This window comes from Centrocercus urophasianus, unplaced genomic scaffold (assembly GCF_019232065.1).
Source record: "Centrocercus urophasianus isolate 14NV4802_14NV808 unplaced genomic scaffold, USGS_Curo_1.0 seq_16, whole genome shotgun sequence".
Taxonomy (NCBI): Eukaryota; Metazoa; Chordata; class Aves; order Galliformes; family Phasianidae; genus Centrocercus; species Centrocercus urophasianus.
Window position 1 is genome coordinate 22269306 of NW_024884711.1, and position 27921 is coordinate 22297226.

At 33.7% G+C, this 27921-nt stretch overlaps 1 protein-coding gene across 4 annotated transcripts in view; it reads right to left on the reverse strand.

The window, feature by feature from the left end:
- PHF14 (PHD finger protein 14) overlaps window positions 1-27921 on the reverse strand; it is a 151226-nt gene that overhangs the window by 100116 nt on the left and 23189 nt on the right. For all 4 annotated transcript variants that reach the window (XM_042816587.1, XM_042816586.1, XM_042816589.1 and 1 more), the window contains exons 6-14: window positions 25087-25198; window positions 22885-23022; window positions 20908-21054; window positions 17104-17374; window positions 16434-16540; window positions 15200-15295; window positions 13548-13651; window positions 12019-12150; window positions 5613-5781 (exon numbers count right to left, since the gene is read on the reverse strand). In XM_042816587.1, the coding sequence (XP_042672521.1) occupies window positions 5613-5781; window positions 12019-12150; window positions 13548-13651; window positions 15200-15295; window positions 16434-16540; window positions 17104-17374; window positions 20908-21054; window positions 22885-23022; window positions 25087-25198 (1276 nt within the window). The remainder of the gene's footprint in view (window positions 1-5612; window positions 5782-12018; window positions 12151-13547; window positions 13652-15199; window positions 15296-16433; window positions 16541-17103; window positions 17375-20907; window positions 21055-22884; window positions 23023-25086; window positions 25199-27921) is intronic.

Sequence of the window (27921 nt, forward strand, 5' to 3'; positions counted from 1 at the left end):
CAGTTTCAGAAAAATGAGGAACTCCTGATTTTTCTCATGTTCAATTAACAGCAACTTCCAAGGTGAATACTGCAAAGGCACAGCTACCTGATGATAGTTGCTTCATTTGGAATTCTACTCAAACTTCAATGAGCTGATCAATCACTGACAATGTCAACTAACACGAAAGATAAGAGTTGTAATATCATTTGCTGACTCTATGAAGCCCTGAATACTCAAATTGGAAATGTTTTTCCTATTTTCTTTCTGTAACCATCCCTTATTCAAAACTTGTATCTATGACATCATGTAATTAAATTACACAATAGATGTTTGGAAAGAACTTGCTTGAAATACTTAAGTTAAACACAAAATAGCAATTGTTTATCTTTTAATACATGTGGTAAGAAAAAGAAAATAATTACTCCTCTTTTTGTATTTCAAACAAAAGCAAGAAACATTAACTTATTCTAAATTATACTATTTATTTCTAAAACAAAAGCAAAGTACACGACAATTCCCTAAGCCGAACAGAGTTTGTAGGTGCTCTGTCAGTATTTTTATTTCCTTTTAAAAACTAATCTGCTTAAAAGCATAGCCCCTCAGGCACAGATTTGTTTTTCTTTCATGTTCCAAACAATGAACAGCATACTGCCGGCAAATAAAATAATTCTTTTCCCCAAAACACTGAGTTTTTACTGCTTAACAGAAAACCCACTGTCTACTCACTGGATTTTATACAGAGTGATTACAGAAAAAAAAAAAAAAGTTATCAGATTTTCAGTTTTCAAGTAATGAAAATAAGAAAATCAGAAGATGGAATCATTTCTAAATCCCTAGAGAAACTATTCGATGTCCTAAATCCTTTACAAAAAGGCAACTTCTCCGTTTCAACAGTGGGCAAATGTTTGCATTTAAGAGGAACTAAAAATGGAATCTATACACACACGCACACAAATGCTAATATGCTCATTAAGAGTACCCCAGAATTACAAAGAAAAGCATTCTCTACCACCTCTTACAACACACAGCCAGCCCCAGCTGCATAGTTTTGCTTTACAAGATTTGACCTTTCTTACAGAAACTCCTTTATAGTGCCAGAAGGCTGCATGTATACTAGATAAACTGGATACTTTCAAGTAAAAGAACTACTGAAATTACACTTAGATATTTTTTTCAAGGGACAGAAGCGGCATACTCATTTTAAAAAGAAATACAATACCAGACTACCAAAATTACTTAACTGATGACAACTTGGGTGAACAATCACCTGTGCTTTCTTTTTCATTCGAGGATATCAAAGGAAGCTACAACTTATACAAAGCTGATTTGTGTTAATAAGGATAATCTTATGAGGGCTCTCATAAACTGCACATACATAATGGTACAGAAGAACAGCATTAATCTCTCAGCTTACCGTTCTAAAGTACTAGCTGCACCTCTTAGAAACACATATTATTAGACAGTCTTTTCTTTTAATCTTTGTAACAAAAACATCCAACATGAAAAAACTATAGGTTGAGAGCAAACATTAAAACACACCTTCAGCTTTTTTTTTTACCAAAAAAAAAAAACAACAGTGTTGAGATAGCTCAGTTTATGCAAATTAGCTATTCACTAGCAGCAGCAATAATGATTTATGAAGTATGAAATTGGAATTACAAGGATTATGGATTTAAATAGAACTAGTTTGAAAAGTTATCTACTGAAATCCAGAAAATTGCTTAAACAATTACTAAGATTACTGAATAAGGCTTGAATTGTATAAGCAAAAACACTGCTTATGTTGTGTCTGCAAACTCAGCTCTTATACAATAGACTGAAGACCTAATACCTAGTCTATTCACACTCAATAAACACTTGTTTAGACCCCGATTCAGAGAACTTTGATTTTTAAATTTACCTTTGAGCATTTATGTATGATCTCACATGACCTTTTAAGGCAAGTTTAAAGAAAGAAATGCGTTCTCATAAACTTCCTCTTTCACGAAAACATGCAGTCCAAAGGACTGCACATTCTCAATGGTGTCTCATTTACTTTGAAATGGTTGCTCTTGACATAAATGTTCTTTGATACAAATACTCCAAACCCTGTGAAACCTAAGAGACTGAAATATTAGAGTATATTTACAGTGTTATATAGAAGCTGTGAATACCACTGTATTCCCAACTGCCACTGGTCTCTGGTCCTCCCAGTTCAGATTTAAGATTAGGCTGAACAGTGCAGTCCTAGTAGAAAACCTACATTTTCATTAGTCTCTACCTCCCTCTCAACCAGTTGGAAAATAAGTATAACTCACAGCCCAGCAATTAGTTATGAGCTAAGTTTCTGCACAAGCAGACTGAAGAAAGAAAGAAATGGCACCTCATTAAAAATAACATAAAGCATCCCATTCTAAAACTCTGCTAAGAAGCAACTTGAGACAGACTCAAGGCTAAGCAGTTAAGACACTTAAAATGAGAATACCCTGAAAATACTTCTAAGTTCAGACAAAGCAAAGTAGAAGAGATGATACAGGTTACAGAAGTTAAATAGATGTACTAGACATTGTTAACTTAAATACACATAAATAGATCAAATAAGAAACAATAGTATAATTCTTAATATTTCTCAATTGTCATCTTATTCTTCATAGCCAGATGGAAATGTGAGGAAAAAAAAAAACAATCCTATTACAATTATTCTTGAAAAAGTCTGTATTTTACCATGTCTACCAAATACTAGTTGCAAGACCAATTAATAATAAAATTTAGAAGATAGTCTATTTAATATAGTACAGCGTTACATATACTTAACATTAAGAACTAATCACTTATTCCTACAATGCAAGTAAAATTGTTATAGATATCAGTTAATACTGCCTAATCCAAATTTATCAAAATAAAAATAGTACCCACAATTTGTGTCAAAAAAAAAAAAAAAAAAAAAAAAAAAAGAGTCAAATGCAATAAACGGCTATAATTAAATTGAAACAGGTAAGATACATTCTCTTTTCTTGGGGTATGTAACACCAAAACAAAAGCCTTCTCACAATTGAATCAACTGAAAATAAGTTTATGCAAAACACATGGAAATTCCCTTAAGAGCAACAAACATACAATTCAACAGTCTCTAATTGCACTTGTTGATTATAACTGTACACAAAGATGATTACACACTGCTAGGTAAGTGGGCTTGCCAATTTATTGCAAAACAAAATTAAATTGAATAAAATATTCAGAGATATTAAGATGAGAGAACTGTGAAATGAACATATTTTCAAACTATTCATTTTTTTCCCCTCTGAATTTTAAAATATTTACACCAAGTAAATATACAAAGAAATACACAAAAGAGACACCAAGTATCTGGTCATCACTGTTAAACCATACCACAGAGAAGTTCTCTCCATAATCAGATAAAATCTTTCCTTTCTAACAACGAAGGTAGCTGGGAATCTGATACAACTTGGAGGTGTCTACTATGTCTTCCAACACTTCTCATTTTGTTACACCACCTCAATGTATTAGTCTCGTTAAAGAATTCAGCAGATTTCAGAAAAAGAAACAAGCAAGGTATCAAGACTGAAGTTTCTCTTCCACAGTTAAGCAAAAGGCAATACTAGTGAAATGAAAAATAATTAAAAAAAAAAAAAAAAAAAGGCCAGTACAGGAAGGCTAAACAATCAGAACTAAAGAGTTTAATCAGAGATAACTTTATAATACGATAACATATCTTTCAAATTTGTGTTCTGTAGAAAAGTAAAAGACTGGAGAGAACTGAAAGACACCCTAAAAATTCAAACAGAGGAACAAAGTATTTACCAGATAGGTAGCCATAATTCCTCTGCAGTGGAATGTTATACTTTCCCAACATACTAGCCCATTCAAAGTAAATTTTAGCTGTGTGTTATATACTATCATGTGCGTTAACAGGGGAGGTACCAGATCCCCATGCAGCACCAGTGACAGATCACCACAGTGAAGGATGCACTTAAGAACAACTACACAAACTTCTCTGCACTTACCACAGAAGAAACTGGGCCAGTATCACATAAGCAGAGTAATAAACTCACATGATTCCAGTTTGGTTTGGCCTAGTTCCATGACTAATATGAGAGAAAATGTGCTACAGGCAAGACAGCTAGGAAGCACTCACCGCAGAGACAAGCAAAAAGAGAACAGTCTTGTGACTCTCAGTCAGTTTTTATCTTTCCCTCTCAGTGGAAAATGGAAATGGAATAACGAAGTCTTCTGAGAACTGTAGTTTCTACTCTTCTGAGAAAGGTACACAGAACTACTGTCAATCCACAGAACTACAGCATTAGCTCTAACTCCCAGTACAGTACACGATGTCATGACATGGAATGCCAGTAACAAAAATCATAAAATCACAACATAGAGCAAGATTGCTTTCCTATAGATACACATACTATGCCTTCTATTCACCCTTCTATTACTAGATAGAATGCCTTTCCTGCAATACTTTTAGTTTTATTTCCCATAATCATGAATCTCTAACCCCTACCACTATATTAGGTTTAGACATGGGAAAGAGAAGAAAAATGAGAGATGTTAAGAGTTCAATAAACAGGAAGAACAGATTGTCTCTCTTCTGTATGAACACGACTGCAGTCAGTCTAACTCATCCAGACTACTGTTAAGAACCTAATGATTATCACATGTAAGAAAAAAAGGGAATTTTCAGCCAATGAGAAGAAAGGGAACAAAAAAAGGTTTCTGCTCTGTAGATGCTCAGTTATTCATAAAATTTAATTTCGTGAATAGTCCAAATAGTTACAGCTAAATTAATTGTTTTGGCTTGAGTAAGGAGTTGGACTCATTGATTCTTATGGGCCCTTTCCAATTCAGGTAATTCTATGATTCTACAATTCTATTCTTAAAGCTCTAAGCCCACACAAAAAACTTTGTTGCATGAGTAGAACAAAATTTTAAGCAGTAGAGCACTAGAAAAGCACAATGGAATACAGAGATTAATGTTAAATTCTACTCTCAAGTAAAAAAAAATTTAAGTATTTCTTGAGCCTAAGAAGCAACAGTTCTTCTAAAAAAAAAAAAAAAAATAAAGCAAGCAAAAAAAAGAAACCCAAAACCCATTACCAAACAAAAATGAATGAAAAAAAACTCACAGCACCATCCAGCAGAAAAGTTAAGAGCAAACACAGTGACAAGGAAGTGACACACAAGGTCTTGTGATAATTTATGCAGTGAGTTTGGAGGTTATTCACACACAAAAAATAAGTTACTTTTCAATTGTAACGTATATCTACCTGAGCATATGAGAACAAAGTGCCTGCACTATTAAGGCAAAAAAACACTTGTAAAGGATAAGCTTAAGTGCAAATAGAACTTTCTGTTTTTCTGTAATTAACAAGGGCCATAGAGAGCAAGATGACTGGAAAAGCTTGCACAACTCTTCAGTTCAGAGTTCTGTATCACACATGATTATTTACTTTAGCAAAACTGCATTTTCAACACACATAATAAAGTCTTATTCAACATTAGACTTAAAAATTATTATATCCATATTTTTATAAAGTTATTATATAATATTCAAGATGCCCAAAACATAAGTTATTTTAAACAAAACTATTATGAATACAAAGTATAACAACAACTCAGCTATTATTTACCGTATTTCTGATTGGAATTTTCTTCGGTTCTGGTGGCACATCCTGAGGAACAAATTTCACTGGTTCCTTAATCTGCCTCCGTGATCTTTTGGTCCCATCTGGTAAGGTTTCCATGGCAATATCAGCTTCCATGTCACTGCTACCTGCCTGGTCACACTCTGAGCACTGCCTGCAAAGTGAAAGATTTTTTATTTAAAACTGCAGTCACAAAAGCACAAAAACAAATGTTTTTGAGGAAGAAAAAAAAAAAAAAAAAAAAAAAAAAAAAAAGGGTTTGGTTTCAAAGAAGTTAGTAGAGCCAATAGCAACTAAAAGAATCTCTCAAAGGCATGATAATTTACTCATCTGTGCATAAAAACAGCAAAATGCTCTGTTGCTGTGCTGTGCTTTTTTTTTTTTTCCCCCGACAGTTCTTGTATTTTGAAAAACCAAGATTTTAGAAGTAGAATAAAATCTTGTTTCAGTATTCAAATTCTACCATATCCCTACTTTTAACTGTATTCACTCACTTGTAATCTATCAATTATTGAAAACGCTGCTGTAGTTTAATCTCTACAATGATACATTGATGACATCATTCTGATGAGAGTGGTCTTCAGCAGCAGGGATTTAGAAAAAAATATCCACTTTGAAAATCAACTGTAAAATCTATTTCCTAAGGGAGAAGATTTAAATCTAAGAAAAAGTTATGCATTAAGAATCTTTGAACGATATGTTGAAAAAATATGCCTGTTGAATTTCTGAGAAAGTACCTAATCACAACCTGAACTTCAAAGTATACCTTGTCTGAGGAAATGCTATTTACAAGCTCCAAGACAGGAATAACAAGACGGGAAGTCATCAAGTTTTGTTCTCATTTGCAGAAATGATTCATTTTACACAAAGTCATAAAAGCAGATGGTAACTAAAAATACCATGAATATAGATTTTCATAAATGAATATAAATTTTTCATAAATGAAAATTTTAAAAAAATGATATCCCGATGGAGGATGGGTAAACTGATGATAAAGGATTTGCATTTTTTCCTCACATATACTTTTCAATTCAAACTATAAAGCCTCTCAAGCAAATTCTAATTCATCACTGCTTTTGTATATTCAAAATATTTCTTTAATTGTATTAACTAAAAAATAAAAATGTCCTGCTATTGATTAGCATTAAAAGCGATACATACATTATCTAAATGAAGTTGCAAATAAGCTCTGCAAGGAGACAAACCAAAATAAATGTACTTCGTTATTTGTAGTTAAATATTAATAAACACTTGAGAGAAATCATGCCCATCACGCAACAAGCTAAAAGAACAAGTGTTGTGTATGTACTGATTTCTTCATCTATGAATAGTCAACAGAAACAGTTTTGCTCCTGTAATTTCAATTCATGTGATCTTAAAAAGCTAACAGTCTTGCCTTTATTTGAAATGCCATTGCTGATTACTGGTATATTGCTTTTAGTCCAAATTCCAATTCCTGTTCAACTCAACAGAAGAGTACCACAAATACTACATACAAAATGCCTTTATACTGCATTTTTAACAAAGGCGATTTCTGATATATGTTTCCATATATATATATATTTTTTAACATACCAACTAAAAAAAAAAAAAGCACAAAAAAGAAGTCCATCCCACTGATGGTCTTACAGTCTATTCCAATAGGAATCAAATCAAATTAAACAACTAGCTACACCTACAGCTACAGGCAATAGCAGGCTGCTAGACAAACCAGTGGCTGATAAGTTAAATTGCAGAGGGTCTAATCCTGGACTGAGGAGTCATTACTCGTGTGACCTTGGTGAAATCAACAAATTTCTGCTTTAATTTTTCCATGTGTAAAATTCAGATAATTGCTGCTGCATTATAATGTTATGAAGATTAATCTTATCGTTAACGCACTTCAGACCACTAAAAACAGGCCACATGATAGTGCTAGTGGCATTTACTGATCTAGAAAAACAGAAGTACTACAAGGCAGACAAGGCAGGAAAGTTATCACTGTATGAAGATTTCATTAACAAACCACAAGAAAGTCAGCCCTTCATTGACACTACAGCATCAGTCACATTTATATGGAAAGCACAACTAAAATCATTTGATATGATCTGCTTACACTGACGTAAGCAATAGATGTGAAACTGTTCCTAAAGTGCTATTCTGAGCAATTCTCACAAAAAAAAAAAAAAAAAAAAATCCCCAATATTATGGTAAAAGCATGTACTGTACGTAAAATAAATAAATAATAATAAAATAACCATGAAACAACTATAATTAAAGAACTGCATTAAAAATGTTCTATAAAAGAAAAAGCAGTGATAGAGATCTTACGAAAATGTCTGGAGCTGGGAACCTAGCCTGTTGAATCTGACATTCTGTATCATTAACATTCCCATTGTTTAGCTGTAAACTGCTAAAAGGAAAACACATGTTACTCTTCCCTCCATACGCTCAGGCAATTGCACAGAAAACAAACTATGTAGACCTGTAAGGTACTCTAATTTCACCAGGGCCCTATTTAAACACAAATATGTTACTGTAATTTTGATGGAGAATAAGCATTTAATCCAAAAGCAAAGATACTTCCTGCAGGTTTCTGAAATTCCATTTCTACAACAAAGCTTATTCTGAAACAGGTGGTAAAAGTCTCACAGCAATCAAAGAAGAAAGGAAGTTACACAAAAAGAAAGCTGCAAAACCACAGCATGTTGGGAGGTAGGGGGTAAACACAGAACAAAACCTTACTAATACACCAAAGATGAAGAGGAAAAAAAGTTACAAACACGAACTTCCAAGGAAACTCTTAATTTACTGAAATAGCCTCTACTATCACAGGTAACTACATCTTATCAACTCTTTTATAAAGCAGTCAAGCTATAAAGTTGTTTTGTTGTTAGCTCCCAAAGGATCCACAGAAAAGCTATTACAGAAATACAGTCTTCTATGTTGGAAACAACCTTCTTAACTTTCAGTTCCTATTATGGTTTATTTCAACACGGTTCTTGAATTTAAAGCACTCTTTTTTTCCATTCTGCTATTTAATCCCAATATATTCACAGAAAGCACAGAACTCCCATTCCTTCTCTGGCAATACTAAAGTCATGTTCATTTTATTTTGTCTCTTCAATGACAATCAGTGAATTGAGAACCTATCACAACAGGTCATCTTCCCATCTGTTCAGACTATGTCTTAATTAGCAAGTATTGCTATGCAGCACAAGTAATTTGATAGGAACAACAGTGCTGAAGATTCTATTTCTGTACATGGCTTTTGTTTTGCTTTTACTCTGGATTTGCTTAATCTAGCCTCAGGGAAAATCAGTAGTTAATGTAATAATCTTCTGGACTCATCTGAAAAGAATGCAGTAACCATGTTCCATGGTCCGCAATGCGAACTGCAAAGCAGCAAGTGATTTACTCCAAGCTGCACATTAAAATGTTGAAATAGATTTGCCCCCTGTAGAAAACTGGAGACCATAACTGAACATAATGTTCTGGGCATACTATCCATGTCTTACACCAAAGCACCACAGCATGGCTTAACAGAAGCTTCCTATATTTCAGATGTGATTTTCTGTTCTTTTTTAAACTTACTGTAAAAATTCCTGTAGTATAAGTAAGGTAAAATCCATTACATTATTGGACATCAACTAAACATGACAAGAGATTTGACAGCCAAAAAAAACATTTTCAACATAAAAACCTACTCAACAGAAGTATGACTTCCTTAAATGACCATTAAATACATAATTCTGAGAGCTTTCACACTGATAATAATGCTGCTTTCTTGCTTCCTTTTATGTGAAAACAACTAAAAAAAAAAAAAGGCTTCTACATCTTTTCAAAGGCAAATACAAATGCCAAATTTAAACAAAAGTTAAATGAAGGTACTGCAACATTTTATTCCCATGAGTAATGGCATTAATTCAAATCTTCAGACATCTGTTTATGTATTGGTCATACAAAAAACATTTCCTTTCATCAATAAAGATAACACTACCATGGTATTATTACAACCACCATAACTTCATGATGCAGATACAAGTTGTTGTTTTTCATACCACAAAACGTTTTAAGTCTCATGAAAACATTTTACTTTAGGGTAAGCACCTTAAGACCAAAGAGTGCTTTCTTCTTGCAAAGTTTTAGGAAATAGAGCATGAATATATATTTTAACCTTGAAATAGATAAAAATGAAAAACTTAAGGCCTACATTACCAATAAAACAAGGCCTACATTAGCAATAAAACAAAAAGGAATATTTTGAAATTATCTTTGTGAAGTGAGGACATCTAGAAACACTTTGAAATTATAATTTGGGTTTTCTTTAATGAATTAGCCCTTAAATATTACCATGGTTTTAATCTTTTTCTTACATTTAATAGTGGATTTATTTCAACAACTCCAAAATCCATTTTTGTAAGCCACAATGTAAATTCCTAAAAAAAAACAATGAGCATGAAATGGACAAAAAATAAAGAACAATTAACCATGGAAAAACCTCATTCTAAACCAACCAAAGATTAAATAAATATACAGGTATAAATTATATGACAGCTTTGTTGCCAAACCTCTTATAAAGGCTTAAATCAGTAATTATAAAGTTATTATCAGTGATAATGAAATGGAAAACAAAAATCAAGAAAATTTTCAACTATTTCCTGTTTTCAATGTGGATTAAAGTCAATAATTTAATCACTTCAAATAAAATATTCCAACCTGTCTAACATTTCAAGGAATTTCCCACAATAGCCATTTTGTTACTTAACCTTTTGCTTAAATTTACATTATATTCTACAAAAATATCTGGAAAGCACATCAAAAAAATCTGCATTTTTATTCACTGCTTAATCAAAAGATTAAAAATTTATTCACAACAGCAGGAGGGAAAAACCTGCTGAACTCCAACTTAGATTAAGGGTCCATTCAATATGCTCTCTACTGATCCTGAAAAGAATACATAAAGGCATGTAAATGATGAAAAGAATGTAATCAATACAGATCAATTTGTCTGCTATAATCTCACTCTCTAGAATAAGTCTTAACTAATTAGAAGTAAAAGCAAACCCTGTGATCTGAGGTATAACTGAAGCATGAATTAACAACAAAGATAAGTCAGAACTTTGAAATAAAAGCATGTGCTACCTGTCCTATTCTGTCCTTAACACCTACTGAGAATTACAGTTTCACATCTTTGACCAATGGCTGTTAGAGAGCCTTTTCAACTCAAGTTAAAAAGCAGGAGAAAAAAAAAGAAAAAAAAAAAAGAACATCCTGTAAAAAATCTCCATGTAACTGCTTCATAAATTTGACCAAAGATATGATTAGAATTTCTTTAAAATAGCCAGAAGTCCAAAATCATGTACTGAATAATTTAAGGGAAACTACGTTCAGAAAAAAATTTAGTGAGTGAATCTAAGTTTTTCAGCTTTTCAAGTAAATCTCAAATTATTAAGTTCACTAGTATAAATTCAGGCTGTATTGTATTATGATAAAAACAAAAAGAAAAGAGACTTCCCATTTCAGGTATTAGCCACCTTGATCTGCACACAATATATCATCAAAATAAAGCAGAAAATATCATTTAGATGTTCTTTGGAAGTCTAAAGAAAAATGTAAGTGACATATTAAAAAAAATAGAAGCAGAATTTTCTCGATTATAATCACTACATTGTATTTTCAGAAGGAATTCTTAGTATATACTCATCTGGTATCTTAACATTCAGACTAGGTGATGACAATTCCTAGAGATGCTGTACACTAAATTTTTTCCAGATAAAAACTGTTTCCGACACACTTCAGAGCACTTTAGAAACATGCTGAACAGAGTAATACAGTAATTCTAGTGCAATTAGAAATCAGCACCTCTACATTTTAGCAGTTCTCTATTATAACACTTAGCTTTTGTTCTGCTCCACTTCCACAAAAGTAATTTTAATTCATGGAAACGTAGCTGTAGTAAGTACATTCATACATGTGCTTTTGCCATTGCAGAAGACAGAATTAACCCAAGATTTCCTATATTTCAATAAAATGATTTACCACTAACAAGTTTACTTTTAATTACTTGCAAGTATTTTCTTAAACATCTAGACAGAAGAGCTGTGTATCTGTGCCCTGAGACAAACAAAACCAAGTTGTTCATTTCTTGTGGTTTTCTAATATTATTACATATCATTATCAGTAATCACAGAAAGCAAAAGCTAAGAAAAGTTATAACCTATTTGTATGAGGACACTAATAAGAAATCTTTGCCACATTACATTTTACCTGCAGTCATTACTGCTGAAAATAAAATAGCCCTAACTTAAGATAGCAAAATTTAAAACAAACAATTTGTTAGCTAGTTCATGCTTATGTCCTAGTTTAAGTACAGATGTAATGTAAGATAAATAACCAATTGCATTCTTACCAGTAACTGTTCTTGGTCTTCCTGGGCATCCTTGTAAGAGGTGGATCCAGACAACCAAGGTGATAATGGAGTTTACAAGTGTCACACAGTAATAGTAGGTGCTGATCATGATTCTTCTTGCAAATTCCACAACTTTTTAATGTAGGCAGTAGAAAAACATTATAATTACATTTGAAATTACAAAGATCAAATGACAGTTTCAGTATCAGCATGTGGCAACCACTTTCACATAAGTGCATAACTATTTTTATGGAACTTCTACCTATATACAGTAAAACCTAAAAGACACCTAATGTAGTTAACAATAAAAAGATCTTCAATCTAATTGTTAAGGACTTTTAACCAGTGAGTAATTACTTGATAATCAGACAAAACATATTAATGGCAAATGGAAAAGAATACTATCTTTACCATCCAAATAATTAAACAGAGAAACTATACCACTATTATCAGTCTTAGTAATCAGACTTATTTCAATAATGCAAAGACCTCAAAACAGGTTTGTGCTGCTATTACACTAGGTAATATACCAGCTAATAGAAAATTACATTTCATTATTATTATTTTAATGGAATTAATATTTTCATTCAATTATTTCCAAAGGATCAGATGTTTATTGATCTCCTTATAGGAGGAGCTAAATCACTAGACTGTGAATGAAACAGAATGTAACTTCCATTGTTTATCTACATGTGTAAAATTGTGAAATCCTCACCCCTCCCACATGTTCTCAAGATTTCAGCCTCTCACAGTACTAGAATCAACTTCTACATCTTCTTCGTTTATCCTAATAGCTGGGCAAGATACTGTTTATATTCTGTGGTTAGAGGAATGACAGCTGCCCTCTCCATAAGCCACTGACTGCCACTTCCCAGCTGGCAGCAAGATAAATATATTCAAGAGTATGTTCATGCTCTGAGCTATCCTAGAATATATACCACCTTTAAGGTTACTTAAAATCTCATCAGTAGCTTTGTAACATACAGCAGGTGAAATAATGTGTACATTAGAATAAGTGAATATTTTCTTGGAAAAAAGTAAAAAAAAAAAAAACAACAACAAAAAAAAACCCACAAGTAGGGAAATTTGAAAAACAAGATATCCCAAAGCATGACAGTCCAAATAAAAAGTAAATAAAAACTATTTTTATATGATAGGTACATTATGCACCCAGCCAGTGACTAAATAGTAGTTCACAAAATCGTCAATATGGGTGATTACGTTGAAAAACACAATACAACCAGTTAAAAATTTTGTATCACGCATTAAAAAAAAGACTGAATCAATTGTAAAGTTACCTTTGTTCTCAAAGCACTGCTATCATGTTAGCAAAGGAAAAGCTCACTGATGTATGCTAAGGGGAATAAATGATTACTTCCTCAACATAGCCTTCAGAAATAAAGCATTTAAGACAATTCTGAAGCATTTTGTTAATCAAAATTTAAACAAACTATTTTCTCTCACTAATTTTTTGAAACTGCAACTTAATAAAAAAAATGTATCCATTCTGTCAAGACTTCATTACTTGCCTATAAAGTACAGCTGGGAGCGTAGATGTCTTTTGTGTTCCCCCTTCCTTTTTACTTGGTTTTCTTTCCTTAGGAGCACGCAAAATTGCAGGTATGTTCAATTTCTATTGGATATGAACAAACACAGTACAATGAGTCTTGGGACTTTTAAAGAATTTCATTCCAATCTCAATACATGAAGAACAGGACTCAAACTGAATGGGAAATGGCTCAGCCAGCTATTTTGCAAACAAAAGCAACTACAGATGTTTACAATACAAATTCATATTGGGGTAAAGTATTATTATATTCATTTTTCAATTCAGTAAGCACAATGAACTACTAGCACTTAAAAAAATAATTTCAAGCTTTAAGACAGAAGAAAGGACAAATATGTATAGGTCTACCAAGTAGAAATAAGGAAAGCAAAATTCACAAAACTGACAGAATAATGGTAAGACAGTTTGCTTTTTACCCAACATTCCTACTACACTGATGCTCAATAGGTTAATTAGAAAAATTATCTTATTGGACCAAGCCTTCCACAAAGCAGACAAGATTCTCTTTGGATTTCTAGTAATCTGCAGTACGCTGGCTTCCCAGACAGCAGCCATCTATCAAAGTCATTTCTCAGCAGCCCCATGGGCCTGCATCTGTTCAACCAACTGGAAAAAAAGTCATGCAAGCTGTGCAAATGAGTTCTACTTTTTTTTTTTTTTTTTTTTTTTTTTCTTTTTGGTAACATTTGCCATCAGGAAATATATCTGTGAATACTTTTTTTCAAACCCATCTTAAAAAGGAGAAAAAAATCCTTATCTAAAAGATGCAATGCAATGTATTGCTTGAAGTATTTTTTTCACATGTAGGAGCAATAGGCTGACCAAAAAGAACAAGAAAAAAAGAACATTAACAAAGTACGAACTAAAGCTCCACAAACAAAGGCTAAGTTTCATTTCCTGAACAGCACCACAAACTAAGCAGTAGCAAAAGTCATCACAAAATTATGTTTATCTGCATTTTCACAACGAATAATTTACTCAATCTTTTTTAAAATTGTAAGAGAAAATCATTTGAACCTCTCTCTGAAAGCTAAAATGTCTACTGTCATTTAATATTTTTTATATCAAACACATAAATACTGTTCTCTCTTTTCTACATCAAAGGGAATCTTTTCTGTATCAAAGGGAAAAAAGATAACTATTGGCAACAGGAAATAATTCAAATCTTCTGTTCTCCTACTTTTTATATTCATTTTACCAAATACTCTACTCTGTCCACTTTGAAAAACAACCACGTACATAGTGTATCTTATATAAGCCACCAAGTTCTCATAACATTTGAAGCCTGCAGTAAACAAAGACAACATAGGGACAAAAATGGTGAGATTAACTTGTGTTTCATGTTCAGATTCAGAAAGATGACAGGTCAATCAGTTCTAACAAACATAAGAATTTTGTAAACAAGATCGCTATTACAACATAATTAAACTACAGATTTCCAGTAGGTGGTTTGCAGAGTCTATACATTTCAATCAGGAAACATTATCCAGAGAATGAAGCCTAGGTCTGATCAAATCAATTTATTTGGCCACAAAAGTGACATGCAGAACCAAAAACGTTCACTCTTGGAAAACTAGGTCCACCTATGAACTATAAAAACAAAATGAAACCAACCTGTCCAATGATTCTACCCAGCAGAGCCCAAATGCCTTGCCCTTCATTTCGTAGTTTTCCATTCATATTTTGTAGCTCTTCCAAAGATTCACAAAGCTGAGCAGTAAAAGGAAAAAAAAAAACAGGAAAGAAATCATTAAAGTACATTTAATAAAATTTCTTTAACTTCTTACCTATCAAAGGTGCATTATTTTATTGGAAAACTGAAAAAAATGGATGCATGTCAAATCACTGTGATTCTTCAGCAACTTAAAATGAAAACGTGGGTAGCCATCTGTTTTAAGACGATGATCTGAAGCATTTTAGCATAAAAAGGAGATTCCATAAATAAAATTAGAAAGTTCAAAATACAGCAGTGTCTCATATGTACTGCCCCTACCACTTAAGCAGCAAAATTATAGCAAGTGACCATCAAAATGATTAAAGTTCTAATTTGCCATACTGAAGAACTTCCACTCACTCTACTGGAGAAACAATTTATTAAAAGGATGCAAAGAGAAAAGGGATATTTTTTTCAGGAAGTAACCATACAGCATATGCAACCTTTTCACGTGGATAAAAACCTCCCTCTTCCAGTCTCCCTTTCCCTTCAAACTCTGCAACTCATATGAGCTTGCTGCTTCATTTAAATACATTCTCATTTAAAACACATAGCTACCAGTTTAAGAGTTAATGACAACACTATATTTTGTTACCAGTAATCACCGGTTGGTCCAATACTGAATGGAGCAAGAATTGTAATGTCATCTGTTACAAAAGCATTCCTATGATCTATTTAAAATATTTAAATGTTAAAGAAATAATTATTGAGTAAAACATGTGCATTAAAAAAAAGCTTTAATTACAACTGCTATGTTAGAAATTTGGGGGGGGAAAGGACTGTAAACCTGTTGTCTCAAAGTCTCAAATGAAATGCATATTAAGAACAAAAAAATGAACAGCCTTAAGATTGCTCTTAGGAGAGGGCTCTGTCTGTGATTTGTTACTGAAACTATCTGTGGGGACAATTAAAGAATCAGTGCACAGGCAATGTTGACTCTGCTGGTATACTGAGATGGGGGGGACCAATAACCACAGAAAATTTTAAGGAGAATATTATAAAACATTACTTTTCTTTAAAGACTGAATATTATCTTTTTCTTTCTAAGACATTCTTTTTGAAAAGTGAAATACTATCAAAGTTAATAGTAGCAATATTAAACAGTACAATGGTTCATTATCCTTTTTTCCTCACCTTATTATACTCCACATGAAGCTTTTCTTGCTCATTTTCTAATTTGTCCTTGATATTCCTCTGCTCAGCCATATTCTCCTGGATTTGAATCATGCGCATATTTCTCTCTATTTAAAAGAAAATTTCTTTATTTTCTAGCCTTGGCTATGTTTTCAAGTTCTACACACTGTAAAAGTGGAGCAACGAAGAGCATTTTTATTTAAAAATTTTAAAAAAACCCACACAGTTATAGGTTTATTACACAGCCTTGGCAGAATGAACATTCCTAACATTTACTTTTTGCTGCATACAATAACCCAGTACAGTTAATAACGGTGATCTCTGATCAGCTAATCCACAGGACAGTCAACATCAAAAACATGCCATTCCACACTAAGGAAAGCATAAAAAAGATACTAAAGGCACCTAAGCTTCCAATCCCCTCTTAAAATTGACACCTCTGCCCGTTTGTGCTTGAAAGATGTTTCTCTTCTCCCAAAATCCTTTAAAAAGAAAAGTCATTAACATTCTGTATATTGGGCAATAAGGTTTCTGACCAAAAATGAAAAAAGAATTCCTATTTGCCTATTAACAAAGAAATACTACAACAAAAAAAAAAAAAAAAAAAAAAGTACAAATACAGCAAAATGATTATTTTTCTTTGAGAAGAATATGCGATTTTGATCCTTACCAAGGTAGTAATTGACAAAATCAGCAGTGAGGGCTGGTTGTTTATGTTTTCTTCTTCCATCAACACTGGAACTAGTATCTGAAGTATCAACTGGAAAAATGTCTGTACTAATTCCCATTAATTCAGCTTTGCGCATAAGCTTGCGAATGGCTGAAGCACTGCTAGTGAGTGGTCGTGGTAGCTTCTCCCTGGGAACCCAGGCCTGTGGCCTGGTGGTACGAGCCAGCTCTGCCTTGGCACGATACTGCTGTAGTCTGGCATTGATTCGAGCCTACAACAAAAACTTCCATGAAATAAGAATTTAAGGGAACAATTCAAAGTCATTTTTGAGCTCCAAAGTTTCTGAAAGAGACTGCATCTTTTTTTCAGTTTAAAAGCTGCAGAATCTAATAAATACTGTTTTAATTACAACATTTTGACTCAAAAAATACACTAACAGACATTTGATTTTACTTCAAAAAGCATATTTCAATAGCATTACCCTTTCACTAGGTTTTAGAGGATTTCACTGATTCCTTGATGACGTTACTTCATTAACATGAATTATTGCTGGCTTCAGACAACCCTTTCCAAAAATGATAATCTGATGGAACCATGAAAACTCACTGGGAAAAACCTTGGCTGACCTGTCAAAAATACATTAAGCATGGCCATCAGGTCGAGGGAGTTGATCCTCCCCCTGCACTCTGCTGTAGTGAAGCCACATATGAAGGCTCGTGTACATTCCTGGAGTCCTCACTTCAATAAAGGCAGGAAACTTCTAGACAGCTCAACAGAGGATAAGAAGGATGATTAGGCATCTGGAGCACCTCCCTTATGAGGAAAGGTTAAGAGACCTCCAACTGTTCAGTGCGGAGAAGACAGAGGGGAGTATCTTACCAATACTTACAAACACCTACTGGATGGGTGCCAAGAGGATGGAGCCAGCCTCTTTTCAGCAGTGCCCAGGTACAGAACAAAAGACAACGGGCACAAACTGGAACACAGGAAGCTCCATATGAGTGTAAGAAAGAACTTACTTGAGAGTGACAACAACAGAACAAGATGCCCAGGGAGGCTGTGGACTGTTCATGTCTTAAAGTATTCAAAACCCACCTGGAAGCTTTTCTGCGCAACCTACTGTAAGGAACCCGCTTTAGCAGGTTAGCTGGACTAGATGATCTCCAGAAGTCCCTTCCAAACTCTGTGACTCTGAGATCTATTTGAGCAGTAAAATTTGGTGAACAGTATTTTTGCCCTATGACATTCTTTTGTAGGAATTCCTTTTTCAATGCCCTCTCTTTTTACAATGTTAAACTAGTTTATTATAATATGCCAAAGCCTTAGCCCAAAGGGAACTGAAATCAGCAGAAGCTCACAATACATGTTGTTGATGACATCTGTACATTTGTGACCATCTGGGAGATCAGACCCAGATCAATCAAGTTGTTGCTGACAGTTGGAAAAAATTGTCTTGTGGGAACTCTATGCAGCAGCAAGTCTGGCAGAAAATGACATCAATATACAAACCTTCAGAGGCTAAGTTTCAGCTGACTATGACTTAGAAGTTGTTCATTTGCCAGTATAAAGAAGCAGCTAACCCAATCTTACTACCCCACCGTATGGTATGAAATACTCCTGAGACAAAAGCAAAAAAGTTTGCATTTCTATATATGCCATGGGTAAGGAACATCTTTGATTACAAACAGCATTGCTTAAGGTTTTGTTAAAGATGCAGTTTAATACATTACCTTACTAGATCTCGAACATTAACGACCAAGAAACACAAGATTAAGTCCAAAATCTTTTATCTTGAACAAAAGCAGCAAGCATTTACCACCTTGCTTTATTCTTCACCAGAACAAACAAGGATGGCTTGGTCTTGATGCCTCTTTACTTGATGATGTGCTCAGTTTGGAAAGTCATGAAGTCATTTAATGTTGTCATATTGTCAGAGCCCAATTCCAGAAATAGCTGACAGATCAGACTGACTAGTTTAAACAAAATTCTTAACAGTAAGAATGTATTTAGGTAATTTTGAATTACATACTTTATACATGTAATGTACACTTCCTTTATTGATATAAAGGAAGTATTTCAACATATAATATTTTCCAGCAATCAACAGTTCTAGACAGATATATAACATAAGGATTTTCCTTCTTTTGGGACACAGGACTTGCCAAACCGTTAGCTCAGCTACTCCTGTGAGGGTTAGAAAGCATCAAGCACCACCTTCTTCTCCTCTTGAAATGTGTCTCAAAAATACACTTTCATAGCAACACACAAGTTATTTGTACAACTGCATACTCATTTACCAATATTTGGAAACCTTACTTAAGCTTTAAAACTCCCATGGAAGTAAGTTTCTTTATGTGTGTATATGCATATGTATTCACATGCAAGATATGATTTTGTATGCACTTTGTGCCAACTTCCCAATCAAACATTTCTGGTATGTATTATGAAATCTTTGGAGTTCTAAAAGTGCATAGGAACTGTTCAATTATTTCATAAAAACTCCATACTCATGGAGTCTTGCTTTGGAAGAAAGAGCAGAAAGAGAAGAAAATGCAGGGAACTTACTAGTATTAGCAGCACTGTATAACAAATGCAGAGCTCTAACCAAAAGCCTAAAAAAATAAAGCAAGTGTGAGCCACACTGGACCCACACTAATTTTGCACAACCAATACCTACCACAGTGATATGAATACTATCCAGCATAATGATGTCTTCACTACATAGTGATATTTCACATAATTGAGACCTGAGAGCGCTACACATTTATGTAACTTGCTTTCAATCATCTCACACCAAGGCTCAATGCCTCACAGAAATATTTTATTCAAAATTCTTCTGCGACAGAGTTTGTTTCAGAATGAATATGAACACATGGATCATTTTAAATTTAAGTTTTCTTTGCCTATTTAAATATCCTTGAAGAACTAGAAATATATACTTTTTTTTTTAAACAAAGATTTTGATAATATGAAAATTTATTTTCTAGTTATTATACAGCAGTTCTACGTTCAGAAAAAGTTTTTTCTCTCCATAATTTCACTCTTCCATTATTTACAAAGCATCTCCCAAGGCCAACAACAAATCAGGCACAATTCCTTCAAGCAACAAGCTGCTTTTCTACATAGCTACTATTTGTCCACAGAGTTCAGTGCAGCCTTCTCAGATAAAGGAAAAAAATAGCTACACACATTTAAACAAACTCAGGTACACAGATTCCCTTGGAAGTACTGAAATCTTTATATCAATGTATACCAGCTAAACTTATGGAATAACAGTTCTGTATGGTTCAGTCAGTAGACAAGGATACAGATATTGCCTTTCAGCTATCTCCTACTCAGTAGTATATATATATATATATATATATATATATATATATATATATATATAAGCTCTACAATAAATGAAAAAGTGATCTAGCAAGGAAATTTTTCACCTAACTGTTCAGCTAATTTCAAAATATTATGACAGAAAACAAAAATAGATTTTCACCGAATAGAAAAAAGCTTTATAAAAAAAAAAAAAAAAAAAAAATCTATGAATCACAATGAAAATGTAATTACCATATTTGGGCAAACAAATACAATTTTTTAATTCAGTTAAGATAGATTCCTAGCTGACAATAAGTTGATTGAAAATAGTTCTCAGAAGCCCAAACCTGTATATAATTCACTGATATGTGAACTACGCGCCATCAATACATTTCACATTTAATTTCCCTTCAACAATAGCAATCACCCATTCTCTTTCTTTCTTGTTTAGCATGGATGATTGATGTAGACACATTTGTGTAAGAAATATAATACCTGAGCTTCTGGCGAGAGCTGCTTTTCTCTTTCTTGCAAGGACATTTTACAGTAAGACTGTAATGCCAAATAGTTTTTCCGTTTCCATTTTCTGTCTAATCTGTCCGCATGCTGTTTACAATAAGCAAAAAAAGGATCAGCTATATCCTGTTTCAGAGAAAACAAAGGAAAAGGAACAAAAATATAAGTTAAGATATACAATGTCAAAAGGCTCTAAAAAGCACAGATATTATGCCAACAGATCGTGCGTTCAAACAGACTTTTTTTTTTCAAGTATGCATGTTTCTACATCAATTCTGTCATATTGATATGGTTTACCATATAAAGGGTCTTTCCATCTTTTTCACTGCATGACCCTGAACATTTTTAAATGCATTAAGCAGTTAGCTCAGTGCTACTTCATTTCTGCACTATTTTTTCATCCCAGAAAAAAAAAAAAAATTGCAGAAAAAAATGCAAATGCATTTCACATATAACATTTACAGCTAACTTCTCACTGCTTCACTGTGTTATCTTTTGCATAAAATCCTGCAAAGGACTGACAACTGAATAATATGAAAGTCAATATATTTCATTTCCTCAAATGACTTTTCAGTGACTTTTGTCTGATTATTAATCTCTCAGATTATTTTTGTTCCAATTTCTACTACTTAGTTCCACCAAATTTGCACATCATAATGGCTGAAAGTTTATAGCAACTTTTAGTATATGCAAACACTGCAAGTAGTTTGCAAATATCTGAGCCAAGATGATATTCGCTTTGAGAAGGTACATTTTATTGCCAGCATATTTTCAAAACTGCTGGAACATCATAATAAATACAAAGATTAAGAAAAACTTGAAGCAGTCTTCCTACATTAGGTAATAAAAATCTTACAAAATAATCAGTCTATCAAACTTTCCTTCACTCCACCTACAACATGCAGAATAATAAAGTCTGTACAGGTTTTCCTTACAAATGTTTATTTTGATTTAGATTCTCAGAGTGCGAACAACTTACTCTAAGAAATAAGCAGCTCCCTCAAATGAGTTTTTTGGGGGTTTTTTTAAGGTCTTGATTAAAAATATTTCAGTTACAGAAAGCGCGTAAAAAATTTAATGGTGAAAATACAAGAAAATATAGATGCCTAGAAAAAATTCACATAGCTTTTGAAGAATCACTGTTTAATATAATTTATTAGGGAAAGGAACACTGAGGTAACTGCAATCTTCCTATTTATCAATCTCACAGATACACACAGTTTTGTGATCTCTTAAAGGGTCACCATTAGGTAGTTTGTTTTTTCATAAAAAAAAAGCTTTAGTGTCAATAGTGCAGGTAGTGCTTATAAGTGTGTTGCCTGTCATACCTCCTAAAGCAATAAGTTGTTAAATTGTGCAAATGTGAACATAACAGGCTTAATCAAAATGATAAAAAACAGAATAAAGTTTGGCAATCAGGATTGTTTTAATTATATTAAAAGGAGAATGACTGGTAAGAGCATGGATTAAAAATGTATCAGGAAGTTATAAATGTTTGCAGTGGATTCAATTTCTTTCTACAAGGAAAGTCATAAACAATTTGAAAGAAACACTGGAAGAAATGCACAAAAAATAGCAATGCAGTTAAATGTCTTAAGACATCTGTACAGTCTTACACAGTCGTATAGTCTATGAAACAGAGAATACTATACTACACTGTGACATGTCAATCCAGGTGAAGTTCAATAAATAGATTTAGAGTTCATCCCTCACTTATCTACACAATATTAAGCTGACTTTTGTATAACATTCTCTATTCCTTTTCCTGTGTCATTTCAAAAGATGGTCAGAGTTGGAGAATTTCACGAACAAAGAGCCCTCTCCGCACAGTTCTTTTCTTTGGCCTACCACTTGACTCTGAAATAGTGAATAAGAAGGGCAGCATTTCAGGTTTTCCTCACAGGCTTTTCATGCAACCCTTTGATTGTATCTTTTCCATAGGTACACCAGAACTACCTCTTCTGCCGCTGCTTCCGAGAGCAGGCCTTCCTTCTGAGCACAGGTCACATGGAAATAAGCTCTGCACATCCCAGCATCACAACTGATGCATACTCCAGTTCTGGCAAAACGAGGATCTTCACAAAAACTGCATTCCTGAATAAGAAAGGGTAGAAAAATGTCACACTAAGTACTGTAGGTGCATTTTGCTTAATATTTCATTGTTTACTTCTTACATAGAGATATCAAACAGGTTATGAGTTAACTCCAGTGCAATACAGGAACCGGGTGTGTTGCTAACATATGACAATATTTAAAGCTTCACCAATACCAAACCCCAACAACTGACCTCATTTTCAAGAAGCAATGGAAAAATGCTTAAACAATCTTAAGAACATATAGGATGAACTTATATCCTCTGGATGACTGAAAGCCATAGATAACTACATAACTTTCTTTTGATAAGCTATGAATCAGGAGCCAGTGGGTGACAATGGATGAAAAAGTAACACAGAAATGTAAATATCAATAAATAAGTTTACAATTCACGTAAGCACAGTATTAAGGTTTTGGCTACATGCATTCTAAGCATAGCTGTTTTCAACACAGCAAACTGTTATCCACTAATGTGGCCTGGAAAAAATATAAACTTAGCCAGATTAGTTCCTTGGTCTGAGTCACCACAAATTCATACTGAACAGCTGTTCCAGCAAACTAAAGCAATGGTGTGTCTAAGCAGGAATAAGCAAATGGGAGCAATGCTGCTATCCAGTGCGTAAAGATGACCTAAAATTACACAGCCATGTATTTCTTAATCTCTCACACGCTGAGTATGAAGCAAAGCTGTGTATCACCTACAGAAATTATCTCCATGCAGATAGTTAAAGAACAACAGAGAGGAACTGCAAATGAAATTCAGTGACAGAACATTCTCGAGACACTGCAGACACTTCCTTAAAAGGCAGTCTATCTGTAAAATAACACATAACAGAAAATAAACTAATTGAATCATAGATTATTATTTTAAACCAATACTCCAGGGGGAAATTCAGCAAAGTAAGCTGTAACTTCCACACTTGATTTGGCAAACAAGGAGAGTTTACAGCTCTGTGAGAGCAGTGAATCCTCATATGCGCAGTTCACTCATCTTACTCAGAGTAAACCTTGCACCTATAATGCCAATAAAAAGAACACGTATGATTCATTGCAACAATAAGGCTGTAAGACTTTGTAAGGAAAAAAAAAGGCGGGGGGGCAAAAAAGCTAGCAAACATTTCTAAGCAATGCTAAATACCCCAGTGGACTCATGTTGACTGTGCTCCTCACACAAAGAAGCACCATGCAGGCCGAAGTGCTTTCATTTATCTTTTAAAGTTTCTGTATTTTTAAACGGTTATTACATATTCTAATTTAGTATTCAGCTTGACAAACTGACACCCTAGGAAATTTACAATGCATCAATTAAGCATTAGAGAAGCAGTAGCACAGCTATCTTTCCTTACATTAGCCCAGCAGATATAGATTCTCTGCAATGTTTCCAGGGTTATAGCAACAATATCAAGCAAATTAGTGTCGGTCTTTGCCATTTACAATGACTTTCTGTATGTTTTGTGTATGACCACCTTCGACCACAACTGAGCATATTTTTATGTAAAAAAAACATTTTAATATTACAGACAATTTTCCATTCAGGTTTAGAGTCCCATACTCTTATGCTGTTTTCATGCTGGTGGTGCAAGGAGGTTAATATTGCTTTCTAGCACCCCTATGCATTCTAGTTTATGATTACAAAGAACTTAAAGTAGTTCTTACTGAATATACATCTGTATCTTTCTTAATCCTCAAATCCTCCACCTCAATTTCCTTTCCTTCATTTCACATCCCATAAATCCTCTTCTCTCTCCATTCACATTTTGGCAATCTGCCACTAACTGACTTTAAAAGAAGGTAACTGACACCTGTGTAAAAAAAAAAAAATAAGGGAAACTGAGAGACAAAGAGCAATAGAAATTACAGAGAACAACAATAAGGGAAAAAAACAGCTGTAAGAAAAAAAAAAAAAAGGAGGGATGAGCAAAATTACAGGAAACATGAATTTTATCACATTTTCCTTTCTAAATCTCACTGCTATAAACACAAAATAAGATTGAAGACATGTTATTTCTATGTAAAAATGTGAAATAAAGCTACTGGTAAAGAATATGAATCTTCTTAACTTACCTTGGCACCATACTTTGAATAATTCATTTCTGTAAGCGTTACTGGCCGCAATTTGTCAATATCTCCAAATGCCACTCCTGGAACGTAGAGGGCACAAACAATATGGACCCACCTAAAACAGCAAATAAATTTAGGTTACTGTTATCAGTATTTTGTTCCCATATTACGCTCATCATTTGCAGATTTTTAAGTACTGTGTAAACGATACAGATGCTAGAAAAAGATGATCTAAGTGAAAACACATTAGAAGCAGGGAGGGAATGTGCATTTGGAATTTAAAAGCTAAAAACGAATAGCAGCAAGTTTTTGGTACAACTGTGATTGCTTTGCTTGTCTGGATCAACAAGATTACCCTCACATTCTGTTCTGATGATTCTTAAGTAATGTTTCACATCACTGTTTATGCTGCAGGAAAAGTATATTAAGATTTTGACATTACCTACAAAACCTAGACAGACCAATAGGGTGAGATGGTGGAAGTGAAGATTGGAGCTACAAATTCATACAGGTAGTAAGATAAAAATTCCTGTAACATTAACAACTACCTACAAGTCATTAACTCACTTCATTCTAAGGAATGCTTAGTAAATCTAATCAAAGCCCTAGCACCAATCAGTTCATTCTGTTGTATTCCACAAGGCTCAAAAAAACATCACAGAATCACAGAATGGCCAGGGTTGGAAGGGACCTCAAGGATCATGAATTGCCAACCCCCCTGCCACATGCCGGGCCACCAACCTCCCCATTTAATACTAGACCAGGCTGCCCAGGGCCCCATCCAGTCTGGCCTTAAACATCTCCAGGGACAGGGTATCCACAGCCTCTCTGGGCAGCCTGTTCCAGCACCTCACCACATCTTCATGAACGCACAACCTATTCTTTTCACAAAGAAATCAAGATACTACTTTTTAATTTTGCCCTCCAAAAATGCCACATGCAAAATAAGATCTGTACCCTTGAAATACAGAGATCACTCAGATGTTAATAAAAGTCTTGTAAATTCTGTGAGGCTTCTTTTCTACATACCTCCATTGATTTAAGATGCTTTAAATTAATTTGCATAAAAGGAAGTTACACATACAATTACTATTCTTAAAATAAAAAAAAAATAAAAAAAAATTAAAAAAAAAAAAACAAGGCTCTGGTTGAAGGTTTTGATAGTAAGCTGAGAATACTGGTTGCCTTAAAACTTACCCTCCAAAGTTCAGTGTAAAGATACACTTTTCTACAAGCATCTGCTTGTCAATTTAACTTGCACAGTTTTTTCATGCTCCAGTAGTGTATTAAATGCTGCTACACTCAGTAGGAGTTTATCTATGGTAAATCCAATAGCTGGCTACTTACTTCATATTGACCTTCTCAAAATGTTTTAGTACACGTCACCCAAGTATTACAGTATTACAGATGTAAACTGCCATTTTGGTGTGATTGGCACACAAGTACCTCACTCCATTAGTCACCTTTACGAGAACTCAGCCCTGAATCTTTACTAAAAAACAAAGAAATCAGTCAAGTTCTCAGCTGAAGCAATTTCAGCTGCTTTTAATACCAGTTCTAAATATTTTCCTGCTCATTTGTTTAGCTGCACATGTTTTAGAAGATTGTAATTAAGACAAATTGGGTAATCAAAGAAGAATAATCTTCCTTATTACTTTACCATCCATTTTGCTTGGAGCAATGATGACAGATGTTGATTTGGGAAGAAGAAAAACTCTACACCATAACAAGAACAGAATTCATATTCTTGGTTAATAGCATTTTGAGAAATAAAATTTCATAAATTCACATTTATGTTCATGAAACTGAGAGGTTAATGTGAAAAGGCTTCTGTGAGAAACTAAGCACATAATTATTCTAATGATTCATGTAGGAACAAAAAAATAATTCTAACTTGATTATGAAAGGAAACTGAATAGGTTTGGTTGCGCTTTACTGCAATTTCCAGCCAATGATGCATATAAAGAAACATAGCAATGGACGTAGCATACATCCTTAGCTTGCATTGTCCCATTTCCTAAAGATTTCAAATTTATTAATGAGCAATAGAAAAAAAGAGAGAACAGTATTATTTACATTGGCTAGCATTGTTTTTTTTTTTCTAGTACATGAACCTACCCACCTGTAAGTAAACCTCTACTTACTCATGACAATATATCATGTTACCCAAACAGAAAAATACAATAGCAGGGATAATAAACTGATACTTTACTGTCCACAGTCAACCAAGCAGGCATGTGCTTTTGCATAAAGTATCAGAATCACAGATAAAACACTTCTATGTCAATCAAAAACATGCTGCCATTTTATAAGAAGCAATAATGTTTAAAATGTTGTGCAATTTATATTACAATTATATGAGAAATTAACTAGACAGCAATTAAACTACCTTAAAAAATGCAGGAGGAAAAAAAAAAACCCTGAAACATATATTTCCAAGTGATACTAATTCTAGTCCTACCAAGTTGTCAGACAACTGATTTCAGTCTCTAGTAACATTTTGTCCACACTGTAACATTATGAAAGTAAAAAAACTGTTTAAATTAATTGTAACAGTTACACTAGAGCAGCTCCAAAAGTAACACCTCCTGTTTTATTATGTTGGCCCACAATATCAGAAGTGGATATTGGCAGCAGGGCAGTGGAACCCAACCCTTAGGTGAATACATTGTTACATTTTATCTTGTGCAACAGATGGCGGTAGAGGGGCAGTCTGACACGCATTAGAGGCGAAGGTGCATTACTGAATTTCTCTGTGCGGAAGAAATGGCACCCATTATGCATCAATGCCTGCCTAACGTTTGTGGAGACCAACTAGTGGATGCTAGCACAGTGAAG